The sequence below is a fragment of the Miniopterus natalensis genome, chromosome 18 (assembly GCF_054644295.1).
Source record: "Miniopterus natalensis isolate mMinNat1 chromosome 18, mMinNat1.hap1, whole genome shotgun sequence".
Classification (NCBI taxonomy): Eukaryota; Metazoa; Chordata; class Mammalia; order Chiroptera; family Miniopteridae; genus Miniopterus; species Miniopterus natalensis.
Window position 1 is genome coordinate 10,464,198 of NC_142098.1, and position 25,953 is coordinate 10,490,150.

The 25,953-nt window shown below is 39.2% G+C and overlaps 1 protein-coding gene across 1 annotated transcript in view; it reads right to left on the reverse strand.

The window, feature by feature from the left end:
- Positions 1-15,303: 15,303 nt before the first annotated feature.
- The window catches only part of LOC107543415 (uncharacterized), a 38,153-nt gene continuing 27,503 nt past the window's right edge, over positions 15,304-25,953 (reverse strand). The window contains exons 6-11 of the mRNA XM_087827387.1: positions 23,851-23,950; positions 22,885-22,994; positions 21,063-21,072; positions 19,625-19,751; positions 17,993-18,085; positions 15,304-16,661 (exon numbers count right to left, since the gene is read on the reverse strand). Of these exons, the coding sequence (XP_087683513.1) occupies positions 15,304-16,661; positions 17,993-18,085; positions 19,625-19,751; positions 21,063-21,072; positions 22,885-22,994; positions 23,851-23,950 (1,798 nt within the window). The remainder of the gene's footprint in view (positions 16,662-17,992; positions 18,086-19,624; positions 19,752-21,062; positions 21,073-22,884; positions 22,995-23,850; positions 23,951-25,953) is intronic.

The window sequence follows — 25,953 nt, forward strand, 5'->3', positions numbered from 1 at the left end:
TTTGTTTGTTTCAAGGTAATTTTTTAATTTCTTCCTTGATCTCATTGATAATCCATCTATTGTTTCATAACATGCTATTTAGACTCCATGTGTTGGAATATTTTTGAGTTTTTTCACTGTGGTTGATTTTTAGTTTCATGCTATTGTGGTTGGAGAAGGCGCTTGATATGATTTCAATCTTAAAGTTATTTAGACTTCTTTTGTGTCCTTACATGAAGTCTATCTTTGAGAATGTCCCATGTACACTTGGAAGAATGTAGTTCTGCTGCTTTGGGATAAATTGTTCTATAGATATCAGTTAAATCGACCTAATCTAGTGTGTTGTTTAAGGTCGCTGCGTCCTTGTTGTTATTTTGTCTAGAAGATCACTCCCTTCTGGCCTGATGTGACAGTGGGGTGTTAAACTCCCTTACTATACTTGTATTGCTGTCCGTCTCTCCCTTAAAGTCTACCAAAAAATTTTTTCATATATTTAGGTGCTCCTATATTGGGTGCATATATGTTCATAAGGGTTATATCCTCATGTTGAATCAATCCATTTATTATTACGTGGTGCCCTTCTTTGTCCCTGTTATGGCCTTTGTTTTGAAGTCTATTTTGCCAGATATAAGTATTGCGACCCAGGCTTTGAATTTTTTGTTTCCATTTGCATGGAATATTTTTTTTCATCCTTTTACTTTCAGCCTCAGTGTATTTTTGGTTCTGAGGTGGGTCTGTTGTAGACAGCATATATATACATAATGTTTTCTTATCTATTCAGCTATTCTATGTCTTTTGATTGGAGCACTTAATCCATTTGCATTTAAGGTTATTATTGATAGGTACTTATTTATTGCCATTTTTAAATTCTGTGTTTCTCTCTCATCTCTCTCTCTCCCTCTCTCCTTCTTAAAACAGTCCCTTTAGCATTTCTTGAAATGCTGGTTTGGTGATAATGAATGCTTTTAGTCTTCCTTTTGTCTGGAAGGAAGACTAATTCACTTCCAATTTTAAATGATAGCTTTGCTAGACAGAGCAGTTTTGTTGGCCACTCCCTTCTGGCCTGAAGTGTTTTCTGTTGACATTTCAGCTGACAGCCTTATGGGAACTTCCTTGTCGGTAACTGTTTCTTTCTTGCTGCCTTTAAGATTCTCTCTGAGTTTGACCTTGGCCATTTTAATTATGATGTGTCTTGGTGTGGGTCTCTTTGTGTTTATTTTATTTAAGACCCTCTATGCTTCCTGAACTTGTGTGACATTTTCCTTTACCAGGCTAGGAAAGTTTTCTGTCATTATTTCTGCCAACAGGTTCTCTGTCCCTAGCTCTCTTTCTTCTCTTTCTGGTACCCCTGTGATGCAGATGTTGTTATGTTTCATGTTGTCCCAAACTTCCCTTAAACGAGCCTCCTGCTTTTTAATAATTTTGTCTTTTTCTCTGTTCTGATGGAGTGATTTTTTTCTATTTTGTCTTCTAATTCACTGATTTGATCCTCTGTCTAATCTATTTAACCACCAATTCCTTCCAGTGTATTCTGTATTTCAGATATGGCATTCTTCATTCCTGCCAGATTATTTTTCATGGTTTCTATATCCTTCTTCATGGTGTTGTTACTCTCAGTAATTTTCTTGAGCATCCTTATAACCATTACTTTGAATTCTACATCTGATAAATTGCTTGCTTCCATTTCATTTAGCTCTTTTTCTGGAGTTTCCGCCTGTTCTTTCATTTGGGACCTATTTCTTTGTCTCACCATTTTTGCTGTCTATTTGTGTTTATTTCTATGTTTTAGAAAGGATTGCTATGATTCCCAGTCTTGTTGGGATGATCTTCTGTCTTAAGTGTCCTGTGGCTCCCAGTGGTGCAGTCTTCTTGATCTCCTGAGCTGGATGCTCTAGGAATGTCTCTTGTGTGGGTTGTTTGGCCTTCCTCTTATAATTGGGTCTTGATTGCTGATGGCTCTTTCATGGTTAGGATCTACCCTCATGCAAATGGAAATGAAAAAAAGCTGGGGTAGCAATACTCCTACCTGACAAAATAGGCTTCAAAGTGAAGGCCATAACAAGAGACAAGAAAGGTCACTACATAATACTAAAGGGGTTAATCCAACAAGAGGATATAACCCTGCTAAACATATATGCACTCAATATAGGAGCACCTAAATATATTTTAAAAACTTGTGTAGGACTTTAAGGAAGAGATCAACAGCAACACAGTCATAGTAGGGGACTTTAACACCCCACTAACTTCACTGGATAGGTCTTCCACACAAAAAAATCAACAATGAAACAGTGACTCTAAATGACACACTAGATCAGATGGATTCAATTGACATTTAAAGAACATTTCTCCCTAAAGCTGCAAACTGTACATTCTTCTTAAGCACACATTGGTCATTCTCAAAGATAGACCACATGTTAGGACACAAAATAAGTCTCTACAAGTTATGTGGAGAAAAGGGAACCCTAGTACACTGCTGGTGGGAATGCAGACTGGTGTAACCACTGTGGAAAACAGTATGGAGTTTCCTCAAAAGATTAAAAACTGAACTGCCATTTGACCCAGTGATCCCACTTCTAGAAATATATCCTAAGAAACCTGAAACGCCAAGCAGAAAGAATATATGTGCCCCTATGTTCATAGCAGCACAATTTACAATAGCTAAGATCTGGAAACAGCCCAGGTGCCCAACAGTAGATGAGTGGTTTAAAAAGCCACGGTACATTTACATCATGGACTACTATCAGCTATAAAAAAAGATATCTTACCCTTTGAAGCAGCATGGAGGGACATGGAGAGTATTATGCTAAGCAAAATAAGCCAGTCAGACAAAGACAAGTATCATATGATCTCACTCATATGTGGAATCTAAAGAACAAATTAAACCGATGAACAAAATAGATCCAGAGACATAGAATCATGCAACAGACTGATGAATCTCAGAGGGAAGCCAAGGGTGGGTGGGTGGGTGGGTGGGAAGAGATTAACCAAAGAACTTACATGCATATATGCATAACCCACGGACACAGACAATAGAAGGCCAGGGGGAGGGGGCGGGTGCAAGATAGAAGGAGTCATGGAGAAAAAGGGTACATCTGTAATACTTCCAACAATAAAGATAAAATCAAATAAATAAATCAATAATCAAAGGTCTCCTCTTCAGCTAGTCTTCAGTTGGTAATTCAGGGTGAATGTTAGTTTTATTTAGTTTTATTTCTAGTTTGGGTCTGGGAGGAGATGCAAGAAAGATCCACCTACTCCACTGCTATCTTAAAAACTTCCTGTAGCACATCTTCTTTATTTAATCATCTATTGAAGGACCCTTTGGTTGTTTCCTTGTCTTGGCCAATGTGAATAATGCTGCAATGAACATAGTGGTGCACATGTCTTTGTGAATAAGTGTTTTCAAAATTTGGAGTAAATACCCAGATAAGAAATTACTGGGTCATATGGTAAATCTATTCTTAATTTTTTGAGGAACCTCCATACTGTTTTCCATAGAGGGTGTATCAGTTTATATTCCCAACAGCAGTGAATGAGGGTTCCTTTTTCTCCACAACCTCTACAGCACTAGTTATTCCTTGTCTTGTTGATAATAACCATTCTAACAGGTGTGAGGTGGTATCTTATTGTGGTTTTGATTTGCATTTCTTTAATAGCTAGTGAAGTTAAGTATCTTTTCATCTATCGGTTGACCATTCATATGTCAGGTGTCTGTTCAGGTCCTCCGCTTACTTTTTATTAGGGTTGTTTTGTTGGTTGGTATTGAGTTGTATGAGTTTTTTATGTATTTTGGATATTAACTCCTTGTTAGACTGTTGTTTGCAAATATGTTCTCCCATTCAATTGGTTGCCTTTTTGTTTTGCTTGTGGTTTCTTTTGTTGTACAGAAGCTTTTTAGTTTGATATAGTTCCATACAATTATTTTTGCCTTTACTTTCCTTGACTTTGGGGTCAAATTAATACAATCTTCTCCAAAACCAAGGTCCATAAGTTTAGTACCTTTATTTTCTTGTTTCAGGTCTTATATTTAGGTCTTTGAACTTTTTAAAAAAGTCCTGACCTGAGGATTTTTTTCTCATTGCTTTTCAGTGTGTGTGTGTGGGGGGGGGGGGGGGGGAGACAGACATCATGTGAGAGAAACACATTGATTGGTTGCCTCCCAAACACACCCTGCCCAGGGCTAGGGATCAAGCCTGCAACTGAGGTATGTGCCCTTGCCCTGAATCAAACCCAGAAGCCTTGTCTGTGGGCCAGAGCTCTAACCACTGAGCAAACTGGCCAGGGCTCTTTGATCCATTTTGAATTAATTTTTGTATATGGGGACTAACAGCAATCTAGTTTCATTCTTTTGCAGTGGCTTTCCAATTTTTCCTGCACCATTTATTGAACAGGTTTTTCTTTCCTCCATTGTATATTTTTGGCAACTTTGTCAATAATTATTGCCCATACTACATGTGGATTTATTTCTGGCCTCTCATCTCTGTTTCATTTGTCTGTGTGTCTATTTTTCTGCCAAAAACCATGCTGTTTTGATTATTGTCATTTTGTAGTATAATTTGAAGTCAGTGAGTGTGATACCTCAGGCCTTGCTCTTTTTCCTCAGGATTGTTTTAGCTCTTAGGGTCTTTTGTGGTTCCATACAAATCTGATGGGGTGTTTTGTTTTGTTTTGTTTTAAATGATGGGTTTTTGTTCTATTTTTTTTGAAAAATGCCATTGAGGTTTTGATGGGGATTTCAATAGATCTGTATATTGCTTTGAGTAATATAGACATTTTAACTATGTTGGGGAGTATGAAAAAAGGGAAAGACTTAGGGTAGAAGAAGCAACAGAAAAGAGCCTAGGCAAGGCTCTGCTTTGGCTCCCTAGAAACGTTATAGGAAAGCTGTATGCTCATTGGGAAATAAAGATCACAGTGACAGAAGTGAGCCCAGGCAAGGCTGCTTTTAGCTCACTGGAAAGTCAGAGAAAAAGAGGGCCTTGGAGCAAGTCTAATGGGGACCCTTACGGTTTAGGAGGAAGTAAAGAAGTTCATTCCTGAGGAGCATGAGCATGCTCTAGAGCATGCTCACACTGGTATCCTTTGTCTTGAGGGTTTATCTCTCTTCTGCAGGTGAGAATCTTAGAGGAGATTTTTAGGAGATATTCATCAGCTTTCCAGGTGCATTTTTAATATGCTGATGCATCAAAATGAGTGTATAGGAGAGTCTGGGATTATTCTTTCATCTGCTTTACTGTTTTACTTTTATCCTGTGTTTGACGCCAATTGGGTTTTTGTTATTTGTTCCCCTGACTTCATCCATTCTTGGGTTTAGCTGGCACAGAATGCATTAATTGTTCTGTATTTCCCTGACCACAGTGATTTAAGCTATGTATTCTCTGATTAGGGAGGTAAGTTGCAAACCATTTGCTCTAAAGTGTCCTTGGTTAGGGAAGATAGGTCTTGCAATTCACTAGCTGGCAATAAGTTGTTCCAATTTTTAGGTCTTGTTTAATGATCTTGTCTCTGTTTTCCCATTCAACTTGCCCAGGAAAATTCCTAGCTTTTTACTGTCCTCCCTTAGAGACTTGTATCCTTGAAATCTTTTAGGGATAATAAGGGAGGTTTGTCTTCAGTAACTGATTCCTGCTGACAACGGCCATAGTCCTTGCCTGTGTAGGGTATGGAGGTCTCTCCTTGCCTGATCTAAAGGAGACAAGGGAATGGGAAGAGGCTGGAACAGAGAGGCAGTTGGCTGATTCTCCTAAAGTAGAGATGGGCTGGAATCCCCAAAGAGTTATCAGCTTGACATGATTAAGGAAGATAAAGTCTTGGAATTCACTAGGTAGTTGTAAGTTGTTCAAATAATTTGGCCTTGTTTAAGTATCTTGTCTCAATTTTCCCATTCCATTTGTCCAAGAATTTTCCTAGCTTCTTACCATCCTGCCTCAATTGTGTCTTTTTCAGTCTTTTTAAATAATGCTGTGTAGTTTTTAGTATATAAATCTTTCACATCTTTTGTTAACTTTATTCCTAGGTATTTTATTCTTTTTGTTACAATTGCAAAAGAAATTGTTTATTTTCCATTTCTTTTTCTGAAATTTGTTAGTAAATAGGAATGCAATGGATTTTTGTACATTAATTTTGTATCTTGCAACTTTGCTGTATTTGTTTATTGTTTCTAATAGTTTTGGTGGAGTTTTTAGGATTCTTTATATAAAGAATCATGTTATCTTCAAAAGGTGATACTTTTAATTCTTCATTCCCAATTTGGATGCCTTTTGTTACTTTCTCTTGCCTGATTGGTTTAGCTAGGACTTCCAGTCCTATGTTTAATAAGATTGGTGAGTGGACATCCTTGTTTTGTTTCTGATTTTAGAGGAAAACTTGCAGTTTTTGACCATTATGTATGATATTAGCTGAGGTTTGTCATATATGGCCTTGATTATATTTAGGTACTTTCATTCTATACCCATTTTATTGAGCATTTTAATCATGCTGTATCTTATCAAGTACTTTATCTGCATCTATTTATATTATTTTTATCCTTTGTTAATATCATGTATTACATTGATCTATTTGCTAATGTTTGATCCATCCTTGTGCCCCTGGAATTAACCCCACTTGCTTGTCACATATTATTTTTTAATGTGTTCTATTTGATTTGCTAGTATTGTGTTTAGGATTATTGCATTTGTATTCATCAGAGATACTGGTCTGCAGTTTCCTTTTTTGCATGTTATTCTTGCCAGGTTTTGGTATCAGGGTTATGTTGGCCCCATAAAATGTGTTAGGAAGTATTTCCTCTACAATTTTTTGGAAGAGTTTGAGAAGGATAGGTATCAAATATTTGAATGTTTGGTAGAATTCACAAATTAAGTAATCCAGTGTTAGATTTTTATTTTTTTGAGAGGTTTTGATAATTGTTTCAATTTCCTCACTGTTGACCAGTCTATTTAGGTTTTCCAATTCTCATGATTTAGTCTAGGAAGTTTATTTATATATTTTTAGGAGTTCATTCATTTCTTTTAGGTTGTTGCATTTGGTCACATATAGTCTTTCATAGTATTCTAGTCTTACCCTTTGTATTTCTGTGATGTCTATGGTAGCTTCTCTTTCATTTTTGATTTTGAGGTTTTTTTCCTTAGTCTTTGTCAAAAGTGAGGTCTGTCAAAATTATTACTCTTTGAAAAGAACCAGTCCTTTGTTGTATTAATTTTTTGTATAGCCTTTTTTTTCTATTTTATTCCTTTCTGCCCTGCCCTTATTTCCTTTCCCCTGATGACTATGGGCTGCTTTTGGTCTTCTTTTTCTAGTTCTTGAAGATGTGATGTTAGGTTGAGATTTTTCTTGTTTCTTGAGATAGGTCTGTAATGATATAAACTTCCCTCCTATTACTGTTTTCACTGCATCCCAAAAGTTTTGCTATGTCATATTGTCACTTTTATTTGTCTATATATCTTTTGATCTCACCTTTTTTCTTTCTTTCTTGGCCCATTTTTTAGTAGTATGTTGTTTAACCTCCACATATTTGTGGGTTTTATTTTTTACTTCTCTTTTGCTGTTGATTTCTAATTTCAAAGTATTGAGGCGAGAGAATATACTTGGTATGATTTCGATCTTCTTAAATTTGTTGCTGCTAGTTTTGTGACTAAACACATGGTTTATCCTTGATAATGTTTTCCATGTGCATTGTAGAAGAATGTAAAATCTGATGTTCTGGAATGAAAAGCTCTGAAAATGTCTATTATGTCTATTATGATCTAATGTGTCATTTAAGGCCAGTAATTCTTTACTGATTTTCCATTTGGATGATCTATCTATAAAATTTTATACAGCATGGATGATGGATTTTTATTTTTGCCACTGGGTTATCAGTGGTTTTACAAAATCTGTTATACTCATGACATTTTTAAAAAAAGTTTTAAATTGATTTTAGAGAGGAAGGAAGAGAAAGAGAAACATTGATGTGACAGTGAAACATCAGCTACCTCTGCATGCCCTCTAGTGGGGATTGAGCCTGAAACATGGGCATGTGCTCTGCCCAGGAATCGAACCAGCAATCTTTTGGTGCACTGTATGACACCCAACCAACCGAGCCACACCAGTCAGGGCTTATGACATATTTTGATGCTAAGATTGTTCCATATTTGGACAGTGTGACCTTATGTCATATTTCAATAATTTTTTGAGCACTTCCCTACTTTTTGCCCCCACAAAATGTTCCAACCCCATTAGTGTTTTCTCTGTTCAACACTAATATATAGAGCACTGCTTCTTTGGATATGAGTGCTGGATAATCTCATTGCTACTGGGATGTCATTGCTTCTATGTCCTCCGCACTAGGAGATTATATATGTACCACAATTCTATGTATTTCCATAATAATCTATATATCTTTAAATACCATGACTATGCAGTCTAACACCACTGGGTTAATTCTAGCCTCCTGCTTTCCATATTGCAACTTTCTTTTCCAGCAATGTTAAACTTGGCTACCAGCAGATTTACTTACTCTCACAGATATTTACTTCTTTGATTCTAGAATAAAGTAGTTTCAGAATTGCTAATCTATTATCATTGTGTAAATCCTACCCATTGAAGTTAATTATTTACTTTCTGGGGGTTTTTCTGTCCTAGCCTGAGGGAATATGGTCACATTGTCTTCAAAAGTTGCCTGGCCAGGCATGGCTCAGTGGTTGAGCGTCAAACTAGGATCCAAGCGATCAGGGTTCGATTCCCGGGTCAGGGCTCATGCCCTGGGTTGTGGGCTGCAGCCGATCAATGACTCTCTCATCATTGATGTTTCTATCTATCTCTCTCCCTCTCCTTTCCTCTCTCTGAAGTCAATAAAGATATGTTTAAAAAAAAAAAAAAAAGAATCAACCTAGGATCCAGGAGATCGTAGTTTGATTCCGGTCAAGGCACATGCCTGGGTTGTGGGCTCAATCCCCAGTGAGGGGTGTGCAGGAAGCAGTCAATCAATGACGACTCTCTCATCATTGATGTTTCTGTCTCTCTTTCTCTCTCTCCCTTTCCCTTCCTATCTCTGAGGTCAATAAAGATATATTTTAAAAAGTTACCTGGGTTCACTTTTTTTTCTCCTTTATTGTGGGGAAAATATTTGTTTTTGCTTATACTCTAGTCTAAGGTCTCTCCCTTTGTTGATTTAAAAAATATGTATTACATTAACATGATCCCAAAAGTAAAAAGTAAACAAAAAAGCATACTCAGAAAAGTGTCACTTCCCCTATTCCTAGTACTAAAATTTCCTGTATAGTGGGGTTTTCTGTTCTCTTCCCCTGGTCTCTTCATGCATGAGTGCCACATCATTTTGATTATAGGGATCTCTTAGTATTTTTAAATATCTGGTAGGTCTGGTATCCCTATGTGCCTTTTCTTTTTCAGTGTTAGCCTAGCTATTGTGTAAAACCTATACTGTTACTACTTTGGAAGAAATGACTAAATTGTTTTCCTCCAGTAATTCTCCTTCCTAACATCTTTTCTCCTTATGGCCCTTGTCAGTATCTGAAGGTTTCTTAGTGAGGTACTCATTGGTTGTCTGCTATACAGATGTTCCTGGATATTGGGGCTCTTTAATATTCAGTAGCATATTTTTGAAGGCTAGAGCACTCTGTGGTACACTGTAGGTATGCATTATGCACAAACCCTTTGTACACATTTTTTTCATTAGCTATTCTGATAGGTGTTTAGTCGTATTACATCATGGTTTTAATTTTTCTATTTTCTTGATAATTAATGAACCTGTGTACCTTTTGACATCTTTATTGACCATTTGAGTATCTTTTTTTTCAAAGTGGTAATTTGCGAACATTCAAAATGGTGGCAAAGTAGGTGGATCCTACACTCACCTTCTCCCAGAACCAAACTGGAAGTACAACTAAAAGAACAATCACCCTGAATAACCAAGTAAAGACTAGCTAAAGAGGAGCCTTATAATCAAGTATTTACAGCATCCACATCAAGACTGGTAAGAAGGGCAGAGACATGAAAAGGGCTGGCCCTGCTCCCACAGGTGGTGGTTAAGGTTCCAGAGGGATATCTCAGCTGTGGGAGGTTTACCCTAAGAAATGTGGAGCCTAAACCCCATGCCAGGCTCCACAGCCCAGAACACCAGAGCCAGGAAGAGGTGCCCATATAACATCCAGCTGCAAAAAGTAGAGGGGTTACTATCTGCCAAGGAGATATAATCTGCACAAATTTCATGTGTGCACACTTTAGGAGACAAAGGCACCTTCCAAAATTGAATCAGGAATAATCAGAAAATCTGAACAGACAAATACAACTAGTAGAATTAAAGCAATAATCAAAAAACTCCCAACAAATAAAAGTACTGTACTGGACAGCTACATGGGCAAATTTTATCAAATATTCAAAAAAGAACTAAGACCTGTCCTTCTCAAACTATTCCAAAATTTCAAGAGGAGGAAAAACTCCCAAGCTAGCATTATCCCAATTCCAAATCCAGATAAAGGCACTACAAAGAAAAAAAATTATAGGCCAATATCCCTGATGAACACAGATGCTAAAATCCTCAACAGAACATTAATAAATCTGATATAGCAAAACATTAAAAAGATGATACACCATGATCAAGTGGGATTTATTCTGGGAATGCAAGGTTGGTACAACATCCGCAAATCAACAAACGTGATATGTCACATAAACAAAATGAAGTATAAAAACCACATGATCATATCAATAGATTCAGAAAAAGTATTTGATATAATCCAGCACCCATTTATGATAAAAATTCTCAGTAATGTGAAAACAGAGGGAACATACTTCATCGTAATGAAGGCCATATATGATAAACCCACAGCCAACATCATACTCAATGGGCAAAAACTAAAAGTGTTTCCCTTACAATCAGGAAGAAGACCCGAATATCTGCTTTTACCACTCATATTCAACGTAATACTGGAAGAATGAGCCAGAGCAATCAGACAAGAAGAAATAAAAGGCATCCAAATTGGAAAGAAGGAAGTAAACTATCATTATTCCCAGATGACACATTGTACATAGAAAACTCTAATGACTCCACAAAAAAACTACTAGATTTAATAAATGAATTTGGCAATGTAGCAAGATACAAAATTAACACCCAGAAATCAATGGCATTTTTATACAGTAATAATGATCAGACATAGAAACTAAGAAAAAAATCCCATTTACTACTTCAACAAAAATAAGGTACCTAGGAATACATTTAACCAAAATGGTAAAAGACCTATACTCGAAAAACTATGGGACATTGAAGAAAGAAACTGAGGAAGATACAAATAAGTGGAAATATACATTGTGGTCATGGACTGGAAGAATGAACATCATTAAAATGTCCATACTATCCAAAGAAACCTATAGATTCAACTTAATTTCCAGTACAATAGAAATGGCATATCTCACAGATCGAGAGTAAACATTTTAAAAATTTATGTGGAACCAAAATAGACCCTAAATAGGCTCAGCTATCTTGAGAAAGAAGAAAAATGTTGGAGGTACCACAGTACTAGATATCAAACTTTACTACAAGGCCACTGCAATCGAAACAGTCTGGTACTGGCATAAGAACAGGCAAATAGATCAATGGAACAAAATAGCCCAGAAATCAACCCACACCTACAGATCAGTTAACATTTAACAAAGTTGGCAAGAACATACAATGGTCCTGCCTGGTGTGGCTCAGTGGTCGATCACCGACCCATGAACCTGGAGGTTAACGATTAGATTCCTCGTCAGGGCACATACCCGGGTTTCAGGCTTAATCCCCAGTTGGGGGCATGCAGGAGGCAGCTGATCAATGTGAGGTCTCTCATCAATGTTTCTCATTTCTGTTTCAATCTCTCTCCCTTCCTCTCTCTCAAATCAATAAAAACATTTTTAAAAATTTAAGAAAAACATTATATATCAATGTGTCAAAATGGTATCTGACAATATTGAGCAGGCATTTCTAATAAAGTTAATTAGGGACTGAAGGAAAGAACTGAGCACACAAAGCCTGTTTACCGCAAATCTAGAGCAAACATTACACTTAGTGATTCCCATTAAATTGGGGAAAACAATTAGATGCCTGCTATCACCACTAATCCTAAATCTTGTACTGGAAATTATTTCTGTTACAATAAGATTAATTAATAATAACTAAATATTCAGTAAAGAATAAAATTATATCTCTTTGCAGTTGACATAACTGCCTAGAAAACCAACAGTCTAGTAAAAATAAATTTAAAAGATTATTGGGTAATAATGAAAGCTATGACTGTATCCATATTTAAAATTTTAATGACAATATCACCATAAATACAGATATAAGCCAGATCTTGGATAAGGTAAGTTTGTCATTTATAACACAAGGTAAAGGATTTCTATCTAGAATGTTATTTTTAAGAATCCCACAATTCTTACATAAATGTTCTCTAAAAATGAAATATAGACAAAAAGCATGAATTAGCAAATTACAGTGTTTACCAATAAGCAGATGTGAAAAGATGCTCACTATTAACTCACTATTAACCAGGGACATATCAAAGCACATGCCAGAAGCAGGGATATAAATGGGGAAATAATAACTTATCATGATGAAGGGGTTGTAAATTAGCACCACAATGATGTTCTCCACTTCTCCAGGAATATCTAGTGAGGTTGGAAGTAAATATAACCTGTGATCAGGCAACCCCACACAGAAACTTTTGATAAATATCTCACAGAAACTCTTGCTTATGTATAGCAAAACACACACAAATATTCAGTAAGATATTAAGTGAGAAGTTGTATATAACCTAAAAATTACTAATAAAGGGCTAAGTACATATAGTATATTTATCTAAATAATAGGCCTATGGGTTTTTTATTCTATTGAAAAGCACCATTTAAAAAAATTGTAAAGAATTAGCTAGTTGAATAGCATGGTAAGTTGCTTTCCTCACTATATAGTTAACCATACACCTGCCATAATGCTGACATTTCCATCCTTGACGCCACCCTTTTTGGTTACAATAACATCTACCAAAGTGGAATCTCATCTGTAATAGGTATTGGGAATGGGAGTTCTATAGTGAAGTCTGATACACAGGCTTAGATAAAATTAAACATTTTTCATAGCCTTTTGATAGACAATGTGATTTTTTTCCCTTAAGAAATATCGTATACAGCCCAGCCAGGCATGGCTCAGCGGTTGAGCGTCGACCTAGGATCCAGGCGATTGGGGTTCGATTCCTGGTCAGGGCACATGCCCGGGTTGCGGGCTCGATCCCCATTGTGGGGCGTGCAGGAGGCAGCCAATCAATGACTCTCTCATCACTGATGTTTTTCTCTCTCTTTTCCTCTCTCTGAAATCAATAAAGATATGTTAAAAAAAAAAAAAAAAATATATATATATATATATATATATAGTATACAGAACTTCCATGCTTGTTTGACCACAAAATCATTTTCCAGTACCATTAAATACTTATTTTATGGAACACACTTTCAGAAATTTTGAGTTAATGTACTGTCTCTCAAGAAGACCTCTAACATAAAAATGTGAACTGAAGGAGAAAGACCTATTAGCAAAAATTAATTTTATTATAGCATTTATACTCTTTTCAGCATTACATTTTTGTGTAAACATTGTAATGTTTACAAATTTAAATTTTTTTGAAATCATGACTGGGAAATATGTATTATAATAGATGGTGAATGATTATTCACTGGCACCTGTCCAATCTGCCTATTCTGACTAATGTACTGTTTGACTATAGGAACATTATAGAATTTTGGTTCAAAATGAAGTGCGTGGCAATACTCTTTTTTTTTTTTTTAATTCTCACCTAAGGGTATTTTCTCCATTGCTTTTCAGAGAGAGTGGAAGGGGGAGAGAGAGAAAAACATCAATGTGAGAGAGACACATCAATTGGTTGCCTCCCGCACACACCCTGACTGAGGCCAGGGATCAAGCCTGCAATCCAGGTACGTGCGCTTGGCCAGAATCGAACCCTGGAACCCTTCAGTCCAGGGGCCAACGCTCTCACCACTAAGACAAACCGGCCAGGACTGAACGCCTTTTTAGATCTATTGTTCATCCTTTTTAAAAAGCTGATGAAGATAAGACAAGAATAAGAGAAACAATATACATATATTGGAGCTGAATTATGCCACTTTTTCCAACATTGTTACATTGCTCAAGTTAGAAAACCTAAAATCTGGATACCTAACTAAATCACAACAGATCAGGACCCTGGATATTCCTGGCAGATCATTTTATGTTTTATAATCATTTTAATAGACTACTGAGTTCAACTTACTAAACTCTATTTGAAATGTTTACATATATCTTGATACTGGTCCAGATTTTACTTTTTAGGGGCTATCCTCATCTATTAAGATAGTGCATTACAGAATGATCTGGCAAAATTTTAGTAGAGGTTATCTATTTTTTAAAACATTGCCTACAAAACTATTGATTCTAGTTTTCAAAAAAAAAACACAAGATCATAACTACATTTAAATTTCTTTTCCTTTGTTTATTGATCTGTTCAGGGTTTTTTTATAGTATCTAAGTCAATTTTGATTATTTATGCTTAAACCAAAAACCATTTTATTGAATCTCATGATTTTGAGGGTCAGGAATTTGGGCAGGGGCTCAGTTGGTCAATTCTTCTGTTCTATATAGCAATAACTGAGGTCACTCAATGGTATTCTGCTGATGGTTGATCTGAAGGATCCAAAACTATTCCACTCAACTGTCTGGTGTCTTAGTGGGCATGTCTGGAAGACTGGGTACTTTTCCCTCTCTGTGTATTCTCAGGACCTCTCCATGTGGTCCCTTCAACAGAGTAGCCAGACTTTTTAACCTAACAGTTTAGGGTCTGAACTTAAGCATATGCCAAGAGGTGAAATAAGATGTACCAATCAAGTCTGGGTCCAGAAACCGGCACAGCAGTACTTCTACTATATTCTACTGGTCAAAGTCTGTCCAGATTCAAGAGTAAAGGATGTACATTCCACCTCTTGATGGGAGGAATATCAATGAATCTGCAGTAATATTACTCTGCCACAGTATTATATTACCATTTTACAAATGAATAAATTGTAACAGAGCAGTTAAGCATCTAGTTCAATATAACACATGCAGGAAAGTGATGGGATAGAGATAAGTATCTTTTCCACATTTGTTATACTAATATTAGTTTGTAGAATGAATGTGAAATTTGTCAGGTTTGAGTGATGGTAGAATACATTAAATTATAAATAACCTCTTATGCCAAGTCAGTTGCATGTATGAAGCAAAAGGAATTACTAGATTCATAGAGTGTTATACAACACAGGACTGAAAAGACTTTCTTATAGTTTTACATTATGAATTTTCAGATGATGGGTAAGGTGTGAATGTTGTCTAAAGGCCTTTTTACATTCCTTGCACTCATAGGGTTTCTCACCAGAATGAATTCTCAGATGTTGAATAAGGGACGAATTAAGTCTAAAGGCCTTCCTACATTCCTTACATTCAAAGGGTTTTTCACCAGTATGAATGCTCTGATGTAAAGTAAGTTTTTGGCGCAATCTAAAGGATTTCCCGCATTCCTTACACTTATAGGGTTTCTCACCAATATGAATACTCTGATGTTGTGTAAGTTGCGAGAGTAGTCTAAAGGCCTTCCCGCATTCCTTACAGTCATAGGGTTTAACACCAATATGAATGCTCTGATGTGAAATAAGTTGTGAGTAGCGACTAAAAGCCTTCCAACATTCTTTACATTCATAAGGTTTCTCACCAGTATGAATTCTGTGATGAAGGATAAGATGATAACCACGACTAAAGGTTTTTCCACATTCTTTACATTCATAGGGTTTCTCACCAGTATGAATTCTCTGGTGGAGTGTTAGCTGCTGTCGTACTCTAAAGGCCTTCCCACATTCCTTACATTCATAAGGTTTCTCACCAGTATGAAGTTTATGATGTACTCTAAGGCCAGAGCCACACAAAAAGGCCTTCCCACATTCTTTACATTCATAGAGTTTGTCAGCAATATTAAGCTTCTGGTGTCGAGTAAGGTGTGCATACTGTCTAAAGGCCTTTCCACATTCTGTACATACATAGGGTTTCTCACCAGTATGAATCCTCTGATGGAGGGTAAGTTGTCCACGCACTCTGAAGGCCTTCCCACATTCCTTACACTCATAGGGCTTCTCACCAGTATGAATTTTCTGGTGTACTCTAAGGTCTGGGCCACATATGAAAGATTCTCCACATTCCTTACATTCATAAAGTTTTTCAACAGAATGAAGTCTCTGATGTCGAGTAAGGTGGGCAGTCTGTCTAAAAGCCATCCCACATTCCTTACATTCATAGGGTTTTTCACCAGTATGAATTCTGTGATGAAAAGTAAGTTGTTGGCGTACTCTAAAGGCCTTTCCACATTCTTTACATTCATAGGGTTTCTCAACAAAATGAATTCTCTGATGTGGAGTAAGAGATATGTGTTTCTGATAAGAGGATACTTTTTGAGATGTAATTTTCACTTGACCAATATATCCCTCTTGTCCTTCAAATTTTTTTTTGGATTTCCAATTACTTTTTAAAATTAGGTTCTTAAGGCCATGGATGTTAATTCTTTCCATTATCTTCTGCTGTAATAAGTTTATTTCATTAATGTCATTTTCTGAAGATAACCTCTTAGTCTCATACCTGGTCTCCAAATCTGAAAGAAAATAAGAGAACATGTAGTTCCTTTTTCTAAAAGTAGTAAAGTTTCTACAGTAAAAATAAAAGATAACCAAAGTAATGCCCAGTGAAATTCTAAAACTATTATAAAATTTGAGGGGGGGAAAAAAGGCTTAAGGGAACACCAGAAAAAAATGAGAGTTCATGTAAGATTGGGTATTAAGTACAGGCATGCCTCATTTTATTGTGCATCACTTTGTGGCAACCCTGCATTAAGAAAGTCTATCAGTGCCATTTTTCCAAATGCATTTGTTCATGTCTCTGTGTCAATTCTGGTAATTAATTATTGCAATATTTATGAGAAAGGGAAGGAAAGGGAACAATACATCAATAGAAGGAAGGAATTTCTATAGGTGCAGATAAACTAATATAGTGATGCTAAATATAAAGAGTGTCCTTATTTTCAGCAGTCATAATGTCTGCTTCTTTATTAGCTTTACAAATAGTTGTTTGGAATATAATGCTGCTTTAGGCACAATCCAAAGGTTATCGTGCCCAGCTTTAACATCCAAAGGTTTGCGGAGTAAGACTTCCAAGGCAGTTCCTCTGGGCTGGCAGCTCTGACACCATTTTGAAGTGGCTCCGTTTATATTATTTTATATGAGAGTAAATTTGAAACTTTAGTTGCTGATAAACATATAGTAATGCAATGCAAAGCATATGCTTCTGTGTAGTCTTTTATCTTCTATTTAAAAATTTATGAGAAAAGTTAAGAAAAAAAAAGATTTCTCCCACCATAACTAAAATGGCCTTCCCATTCCAAATCATTCTCTTTCCCCTTACTCTGCTTACTTATCTTCACAGCACTCTCTTATTACCTGGCATATTTTCTATTTCTTGACAGTTACTATGTTTCTCTTATTACAAGGTAAATTCCAAGGTGACAGGGACTCTACTGGTTTTGTTTACCACTATATCAACAGTGTCTAGCAGGATGCCCAGCACAGAGGTTATCTATCACTTAACTACCTATCTATAAATGCAAAAGAAGAAAGCAACTGAATCAAAATATAGATAGAATGGTTGTCAACAGAAAACAAAGGGAGCACCTCTCTATCCCTCACCCTCTTTCCAAAGGGGAGAAAAATTGGAGACAACCAAAAAAAAGAAAGAAAAAGAAGAGTAGTAAATGAGATAAAGAAGTGTTTCTACTAGTATCCCCAGCTAAGACCTTAATTTGCTCCTCAGGTCTCAGACCTTCTCTCTTCAGGCCATGGACCTTTACATCAGAAGGGTGGGCCTCTTCCCTAAGTGGTTGAGCTGTTTCTTCTAGTGATGGCTTCTCCTGCCCAATTGGTTCTTACTTACCTGGATATAGTGTTCTTTCTTTCCTGAAAACTTTCCAGGGCTCTTTTCCTTGCTCCAATAAGGAAATTACATCTGGCTTAGAAATGAAGCATCCTGATTAGAAAAAAAAAAATGTGTAAAGTGATACTAAAACAAAAAATAAATTCAAAATTACTTTGATTTAGCCTTGGTTAAATTTGACTACAAGTCAAATGGCAATCGAAAAAGGTTTTAGAACAAAGAGGGACAAGATGGTTTAAAAACACTCATATTGGGGGGATTCCAAGATGGCTGCAGAGTAGCCAGAGGCTCCGTTTGCTCACCTGCAACACCGGACTGGACTTGCAGCTAAATTGCAGAGCAATTGGCTTGATAAACCAGTTGGTGTAGCTGATCTGAAATACTGAGAGCAGGGAGTGCAGAGGAAGGACAGGAGGAGACACAGAGAGGGTAAGCCAACTTGCATGGCTGGAAAGCTGGAGGGATTTTGTGGTAGCAGAGCCCCCTCTCCCTGGGAGCCTGGGGTCTCAGCCTCACCCAGGGATCCCAAATCCAGAGCAACAAAGAAGGGAAGGGGAGCCCAAGTAGCATCAGGAGGTGGAAATCAGTTGGGACTCAGTCCAACTGGGAGACTCAGCCCACATTATTCCAGGGAAAGAGTGATTTATTACACCACCGGCCTGGGAAGTTTGCTCTGATCTGTATCTGCGGAGGGGCCACGCAGCAAAGCCCAAGGCTGGCGAAGGGGTCTGATTAGTACACCCAGCGGTGACTATGAGGGGCCCTCTATTAACTGGGAGAACTAGGACAGAGAGCCAGATGGAGGCTGAACAGTATGGTTTGGGAAAGAGGATCTGTCTTGCCCAGCTTGAGCCCATAGGCATGCCCCTCCCCCCACCTACAGAACTGCTTGGTCTGCCCCATCCTGCTGTGACCCAACAAGGGGGAGCAACACTGGGCTGGAAGTCTGCAACCTGTAATGCTCAGTGTGACCATGTGGAGGACTCGAACATTTGATCTGGTTGGAGTCTGGGAGGAGACCCAACCCAGTGGGGGCCAGCAGTGAAGACTGGAATGCCAAGAAAGGCTGCTTTTTTAAATTTCTATTTTATTCCCTCCTACTTGGTGGGGTGGCAAGGTGGAGCCAGGGAGTCAGGCAGAGCTGAGGCATTGAGACTGGGCCTCTGGGGTGGGCTTCTGTCCAGGAGAGAGGCAGGCATGTGCTGGGCCTTTGGCTGTATTAGGGGCAACCAGAACTGAACCCCCCACTGAGTTCAGCCAGAGCAGCCCTGGAAAGGAGAAGAAGAGCCCCCCAACACCCTCCTACAAGGTACGGGCACAACCCTCAAAGTCTCAAAGCCTGTTTACATCGACCGAGACAGGTCCTGGATAACCTCACAGAGTGCAGTTCTGTGGGGGAAGGGAGAGCAGCTCAGAGCAGGGACATTCAAGGTACAAGACCCAAGGATGGGAAAGATGAATCTACTTAATGAAGGTGCTCACTTCCAAACAAGTAAAAGGTCAAACCATTCCACTTGAGAACAGGGGGCAGAAATTGAGAAAATTTCTTGAAAGATATTGCTAACATTTCCAAAATAGAAAGCTGCCATTACAGAGAACAGTACCTGTATTACTAGAGGCAGATGAACTTACCCAGTGAGACTAAGTTGCTGTAGTTTTCCAACATCACATCTCTGTACAAGTCCCTCTGCTGCACGTCCAGGTATTCCCACTCCTCCTGAGAGAAGTCTATGGACACATCACTGAATATCACCGATCCCTGAAATGACAAACCATATAATACAAATGGCAAACCATAGAATACAATTAAAATTAAAGAAAATTTGTTTTAAGATGGAAGAGATATTGCACAAAATGGACCAAGCAAGCAAATAGGCTTGAGCTGGAAGCCTGTAACATAATGAGTTAGAAAATGATTGTGCCTGTGTTCTTGAAGGATCCTGTGGCTACAGATAGAACTTCTTATATACTCTGGAATACCTTAATTATTCAAACATGTCTGGGAAAGAAAGCAAAACAGTTTCCCAATTAAATGTATATAAGCCTTCTGCCTGCTATATGTCCCATTAATGAATTCTCAAAAAATGTGAGTCCTCCTACCTTTTCTCCTTAAGACTTAAAAAAAAAAAGTTTCTCTACATTATCTGTTAGAAAAGGATCTAAACACAATTAAAGAATTCCTTCCCAGTTCATTGTTGAATCCGATCATATCATAAGCACTTTGCTATTGATAGGTTCTTTAATAAACTTAAAATAAAATTGGCTGTGTAACAGTCTATGCGATGGACATGAGATAATCATTCTTTCCTACTTACATATTTTTCGTCTACACAAAACAGCCAAAGTCCTCCTCAATTCGGAGAGTCTACAACTACTTATATATTTACATGATCTTCCTACCTGCTATCACTTTCCATCCCTCACTGTATGCATTCTTTGTTCCTGAGTTAGAGGATTCTGATGTAGATTCTGGATACTGGTGATGCAGAATCCCAAAGATGTCGTTCTAGACAAGCACATCCTGTTCGCCTACAAATGGAATCCTGTTCCTGGTGTACAACTCTTAGGGATTCCCAAAGAAGGTTCATGATCTCTGGATATAAGACCCAACCACATTCCTACCCAGTCCTAAAAGCCTCACAAAATACAAGATCTCATGATATACTGAGGCTAAGGGCAACCAACAGCAAATCTTATGTACTTGGAAAACTCAAGTATGGAAAAGTTCAGTTTTCCCAAGAGTAGTCAAATGTGCCTATCCCTCTCATCAGCTCACTAGAGATGGTCAAACATCTCCCTCAAGGGATTTCATTTCTGCTCTACTGCATCTCTTAGCGGGAGACTGAGCACATATAGGTGATACTGAATGACTTGTTCAACGCATACATGAACAATAACTGGAAAAAAGAGGACTCATAGCATAGGCATTGTACCATCTAGCCTCATCCCTCACTGGATCTAGAGAACTGGGAGAAGGTTCTTAGATAGGTAGGAAGTTTCTGGATAAATAAATGTTCATAGGACCTTAATATGATAGTATTTCCAGAAAGAGAAAGAAAAAGTAACTTACATGGGCCATAGTTTAGAAATTCAGGAACTGGTCAGTACTCCTTGGGGTTAACTTGCCTGGAGAGGCAGAGTTCACAGAAGCCAGAGCTAGGAAGAGGAAAAGGAAGCCATGAGATCAGATGAGCCTCAGAACCCCCTAAATTACTCAAACTACTGTGTCCTTTCCCCTCCCCATCCACCACCACCACCACCACCACCACCACCACCACACACACACAGACAAATCTAATCCCTAGTCGTAAATTCCACGGCTGATAAAGGGCCACAGCCTCCAAAGGAGAATCTCTTTCAAAGCCTTGCAGGCCTGCTTGGATTTATTAGATACAAAGAGAAATTCATAAGGACCAACCCTGGCAGCCATTACCACTATCAAGCTGCTGAACACTAACTTCCAGGATCTTCTGGATTCCTCACTATTTTCAATCAGAATCATCCACATTACTTTCCTGCATGACTTCATTTGCCATTCTCTTTCTTACAAATGTAGGTAAAGGAGTTATGGATTCATACTCCCACAGGTAGATAATAGCAGATCTTTTATCAAGAACTTTCATGTGATTAGTTTTCTATATACATTAGCTATCTTCATGATTACTATGCAATATAATTATCCTATCTATGCGGCAGATCAGAAAATTCACACTAAAAGAAGTAAAATCACTTGCAGAAATTCAGTTAGTAAGTAGCAAAGCTTCATTTGGAACCCTTATTTTTCTAAACACAAAGTCAGCTCTCATTCAACCATAGCTCTTGCCTCAGAAACCCAGAATCTCTAGTTCCAATGGGAGAAATATGAGCATGCATGACTCAGTAAAAAGTAGTTCTCAGTGGTTAAGCATAGAGCTATGAACCAGGTCATGGCTTGATTCCCGGTCAGGATACGTACCGGGTTGCAGGCTTGATCCCCAGTAGCGGGGTGTGCAGGAGGCAGACGATCAATGACTCTCTCCTCATTGATGTTCCTGTCTCTCTCTTAAATCAATAGATATATTTAAAAAAAAGAAAAGAATTCCTGTTCTAGACCATTTGAGCATCTCATTTTTTTACACTAGGAAATACCCAATACAACTAGCTTGATATTTTTTTCCTGATCTATTGGAGTGGATGGGGAACTGCCCAAAATCATCACATAACGACAAATAGCTAATCTTTGCTAAGTACTTATGAAGTATCAGGCACTGTTCTAAGAGCTTCACAAAGAGTTATAAGATGAAAGTAATGGGAATTATTTGCCAAATGACTATGTGCATATCGGCACTAGGGAGGGGGCTTAGGTATCAATTCAATGGACAGGTTATTTTAGGAGAAGCAAATATTGCGACGTCCTAAAAAATAAAATTACATTTCACGGAACACAAGGAAATACCCTCTAACTTTGACCTTGACTTTTACATGAGCAACAGAAATTCATTCCTCCTCCTCGGAGCCCTTTGCTTAGAATTTGATAGGGCCGGGGAAGTAGGTAATCTTAAAACAGCCTTTTCTTGGAGCCCAGTCCAGTCTGGCTAAATCAGGGCACATCACAACCACACCTGTCCGCACCAACCGCCATCCACACAAATTCAGAGTTGAGGGAGAGAGGCTGGTGCCGTCGACCCTTGGAGAAAGGCAGTTGGCGGACGCGCGGGACTGGGAACTTCACAGCAGTTTCCCGGAGGGAACTCCGTGGTTCTGAAACCTGCAGTTGGACCCCTCAGAGCTCTAAGTGTGTGAGCACGTGTGTGTCCGCGCGCACGCGCGCGCTGGGGCCGAAGTGAGGTGGGACGACGCCCAGGGTCAGCCTTATCCCAAGATCCGGGTCTTTTTGGTGGAAATCTCTTTACCGGCGCTCAGGTATCTGACTGGGGGCCAAGTTCTCTGCGGCTGGGACCGTGCGGCTAGAGGGCAGAGGCTCAGCTCTGTTGAGGGTCGCAGTCATAGAGGCCACGACCACCTTCCGCCACACAAAAAGCTTCACCCAATTCTGTCACACACACGCCGGCACCCACCAGTCACGGCCTCACAACCGCACGCAGTCCAGGTGCCACACCTGGCCCCGCCCCCTCGCCTCCGCAGGGTTACACCACCGCGGTTCTCACGCACAGTCTGGCCTGACGCGCGGAGTTCCCCACGCTCCGCGGTGACGCAGCGCCTTCCCTTTCCCCATCCTCCGGCCGGAACTGACGCTCCGGGGCCGCGCTGCTCACCTGGGACTCCGAACCGGTTTCACAGTGATGCCCGGTAGGAGCGCGAGCGCGACAGCTCCCGGGACCTAACGGGCCGCACGCAGGGGCTGCTGGGAGCTTCGGGTGCACGCACGAAGTGCGCAGGCGTGGCCAGCCTCAGGGGGTGGGGCATCAGTCCCGCCCGCTGGTTAAGTGAGCCAGAGATCCTGTCGCGCCGCAGCCAGGACGGTTCCCGGCCTGGTCTCCTAAGGGGTTCGAGCAGAGACTGACTCTCCGTGGGACCAGCTGGGGAGTTCTGTAAATGACCAGGGAGGGCGCTGTGTGTCTGTCTTTGCGGCGGTGCCGGGTGCGATTTTTTTCACAGATGTAGCTGGTTTGTGTTTGAGAGGCTGCGACTGCGGGGACCGGAATGTAGTTGTGAAGGAGATTTTATGACTGAAATTGTGTGTCCGGCTATGTAGAACAGAATGTTGGCGGGGAAGGCTCTGAGATAATGGGATTGACGGAGTGAGATTGTGTTTCTGTGAACGTGTAATTGACGCTGAACTCTGATGGGCGGCTTTGATAGATTGTTTTCCTCTGCAGACCATGGATGTGAACCCCTTAGTGTGAGAAACAGCCCACCTGATTGTGCGGCGAGCGCAGTGCGCGCGCTCCTGGTGGGTTCTCGCGGGACTGTAACGGGGCGACTCGCTGGATGATTGGTGTGACCCAGAGCCTCCCTCTGCACAAAGAGAAAAGAATGTTGCATCTAGACGCATAAACTTGACCGAAGGATTTGGTGAAAAAACTGATTTTACATCTAATCACAGGTTTATCGTGGAGAAGAATGTGAATAAGCATAACTTTAATAATGTTTTCAAAGGGAATGCCTGCTGTGGATAGTTGATTTTCTTCTGCCCCAGATTCCCATGAGTGGGCTTTTGCTCTTAGTATTAAGGGGATTTTGTTGGGAAGATTTAGACTCTCTGGTAGTCTAAGAGAGAGGAAAAAAATCTATAAATAAGTACTAGCAGTATGGCTAGAGCAGACATCGCAGGATTAAGGGAATCAAATATCTTGGGTCCTAGATCAAGCACTCTTTTTCCTTTGTTAAAGGAGGGCAAGAAACTTGTTTAAGACTAAAAGCATGAGTTCATGCTAACATTACTGGGTTTTATTCTTACCTTTTCTTTTATATTTCTGCCTCTTTAAGAATTTTTTCTTTAGAAATCCTGGTTCTTAGTAATATTAACATTTATTTGCTTTAGCCTAGAGTCGCCATAAGTTAGTTTAAAATTGCAATGCCAATATTATTACTAACAATAATGCTAGTAAATAACAATTTAGATTGTAGTTCTTCTAAACCAGGGTTGGTAAAATGGAGCCTAGGGTGAGAATTAACAAAAAAGAAACAACAGGGCCTTGGCCAATGTACCTCAGTTGGCTGAGCATCGTCTCATGCATCAAAAGTCTATGGTTTTGATTCCTTGTCAGGGCACATGCCTGGTTTCGGGATAGAGCCCCAGTAGGGGGCATGCAGGAGGCAGCCGATGGATGTTTCTCTCTCTCTCCCTCTCCCTTCCTCTCTCTAAAGTCAGTAAAAACGTTTTCAAAAAAGAAACAATAGACCTCCAGTGAAGTCACTTGTGCTAAACCCACACCACCAAATCAAGGCTTAATACCTAACCTAATTGCAGTGGCAAGAAAAATATTCTGAGATGTTCTAAATTAAAATTACAGTGGCTGGAGAGTGAAAGAGAACAGTTAGCCTGTCAATAGCTGTGGGCCAGCTCTGACAAAAGATTGCTCACACTCCTTAGTGTATGTTGGAATTTTTTTTTTAAAAATATATCTTTATTGATTTCAGAGAGAGGAAAGGAGAGGGAGAGAGAGAGACAGAAACATCAGTGATGAGAGAGTCATTGATCGAGCCCGCAACCAGGGCATGTGCCCTGACCGGGAATCGAACCCCGATCTCCTGGATCCCAGGTCGATGCTCAACCGCTGGGCCACATCTGGCCGGGCGTATGTTGGAATTTTAAAATTAACTTCCAGGTGGGTATTTCTGATTATCTAAAAAGAGAGAATAGCCATGTTCTTTGGAACCCCAGAACCCCACTTCTTTTTTACCCATGAATTTTGTGGACTATGCTAGACCTAACCTAGAACTAGCCCTTCTTAGCCTTCTCCCATCCTCCCTGTCTATAGCTAATGTAAAATTTTCAGAATGGCTTACATATTTCTCCCCCCTATTTGATGTACAAAAACACTTGCAAAACTCTGGGACAGTGCACATATTTGTCTTTTCTACCTACCCATGCTGCTGTGGTTTACACTCCATGTCCTAAACCAATATTTTTTTTTTGCTAGCAATAGCCTAATAACCCTTTCTTTTAAAAAGACTTTCAGCCTCGCCAGTGTGGCTCAGTTGGTTGTGTATCATTGCATGCACCAGGAAACAACCTGTAAAGTATAAGAGAACATCAATAAGATCAACAGCTTACTTTTATTTTATCTTTATTGTTGAAAATATTACAAATGTCATTTTTTGCCCATTAATCCCCTCCACCCTGTACTCCTCCCCCCAGGCCTTCACCCCACTATTGTATGTGTCCGTGGGTTATGCAGATATGCATATAAGTTCTTAGGTTAATTTCTTCCCACCCACCCCCGCCTTCCCTCTGACACTTGCCAGTCTGTTCCATGCTTCTATGTCTCTGGATCTATTTTGTTCATCAGTTTATT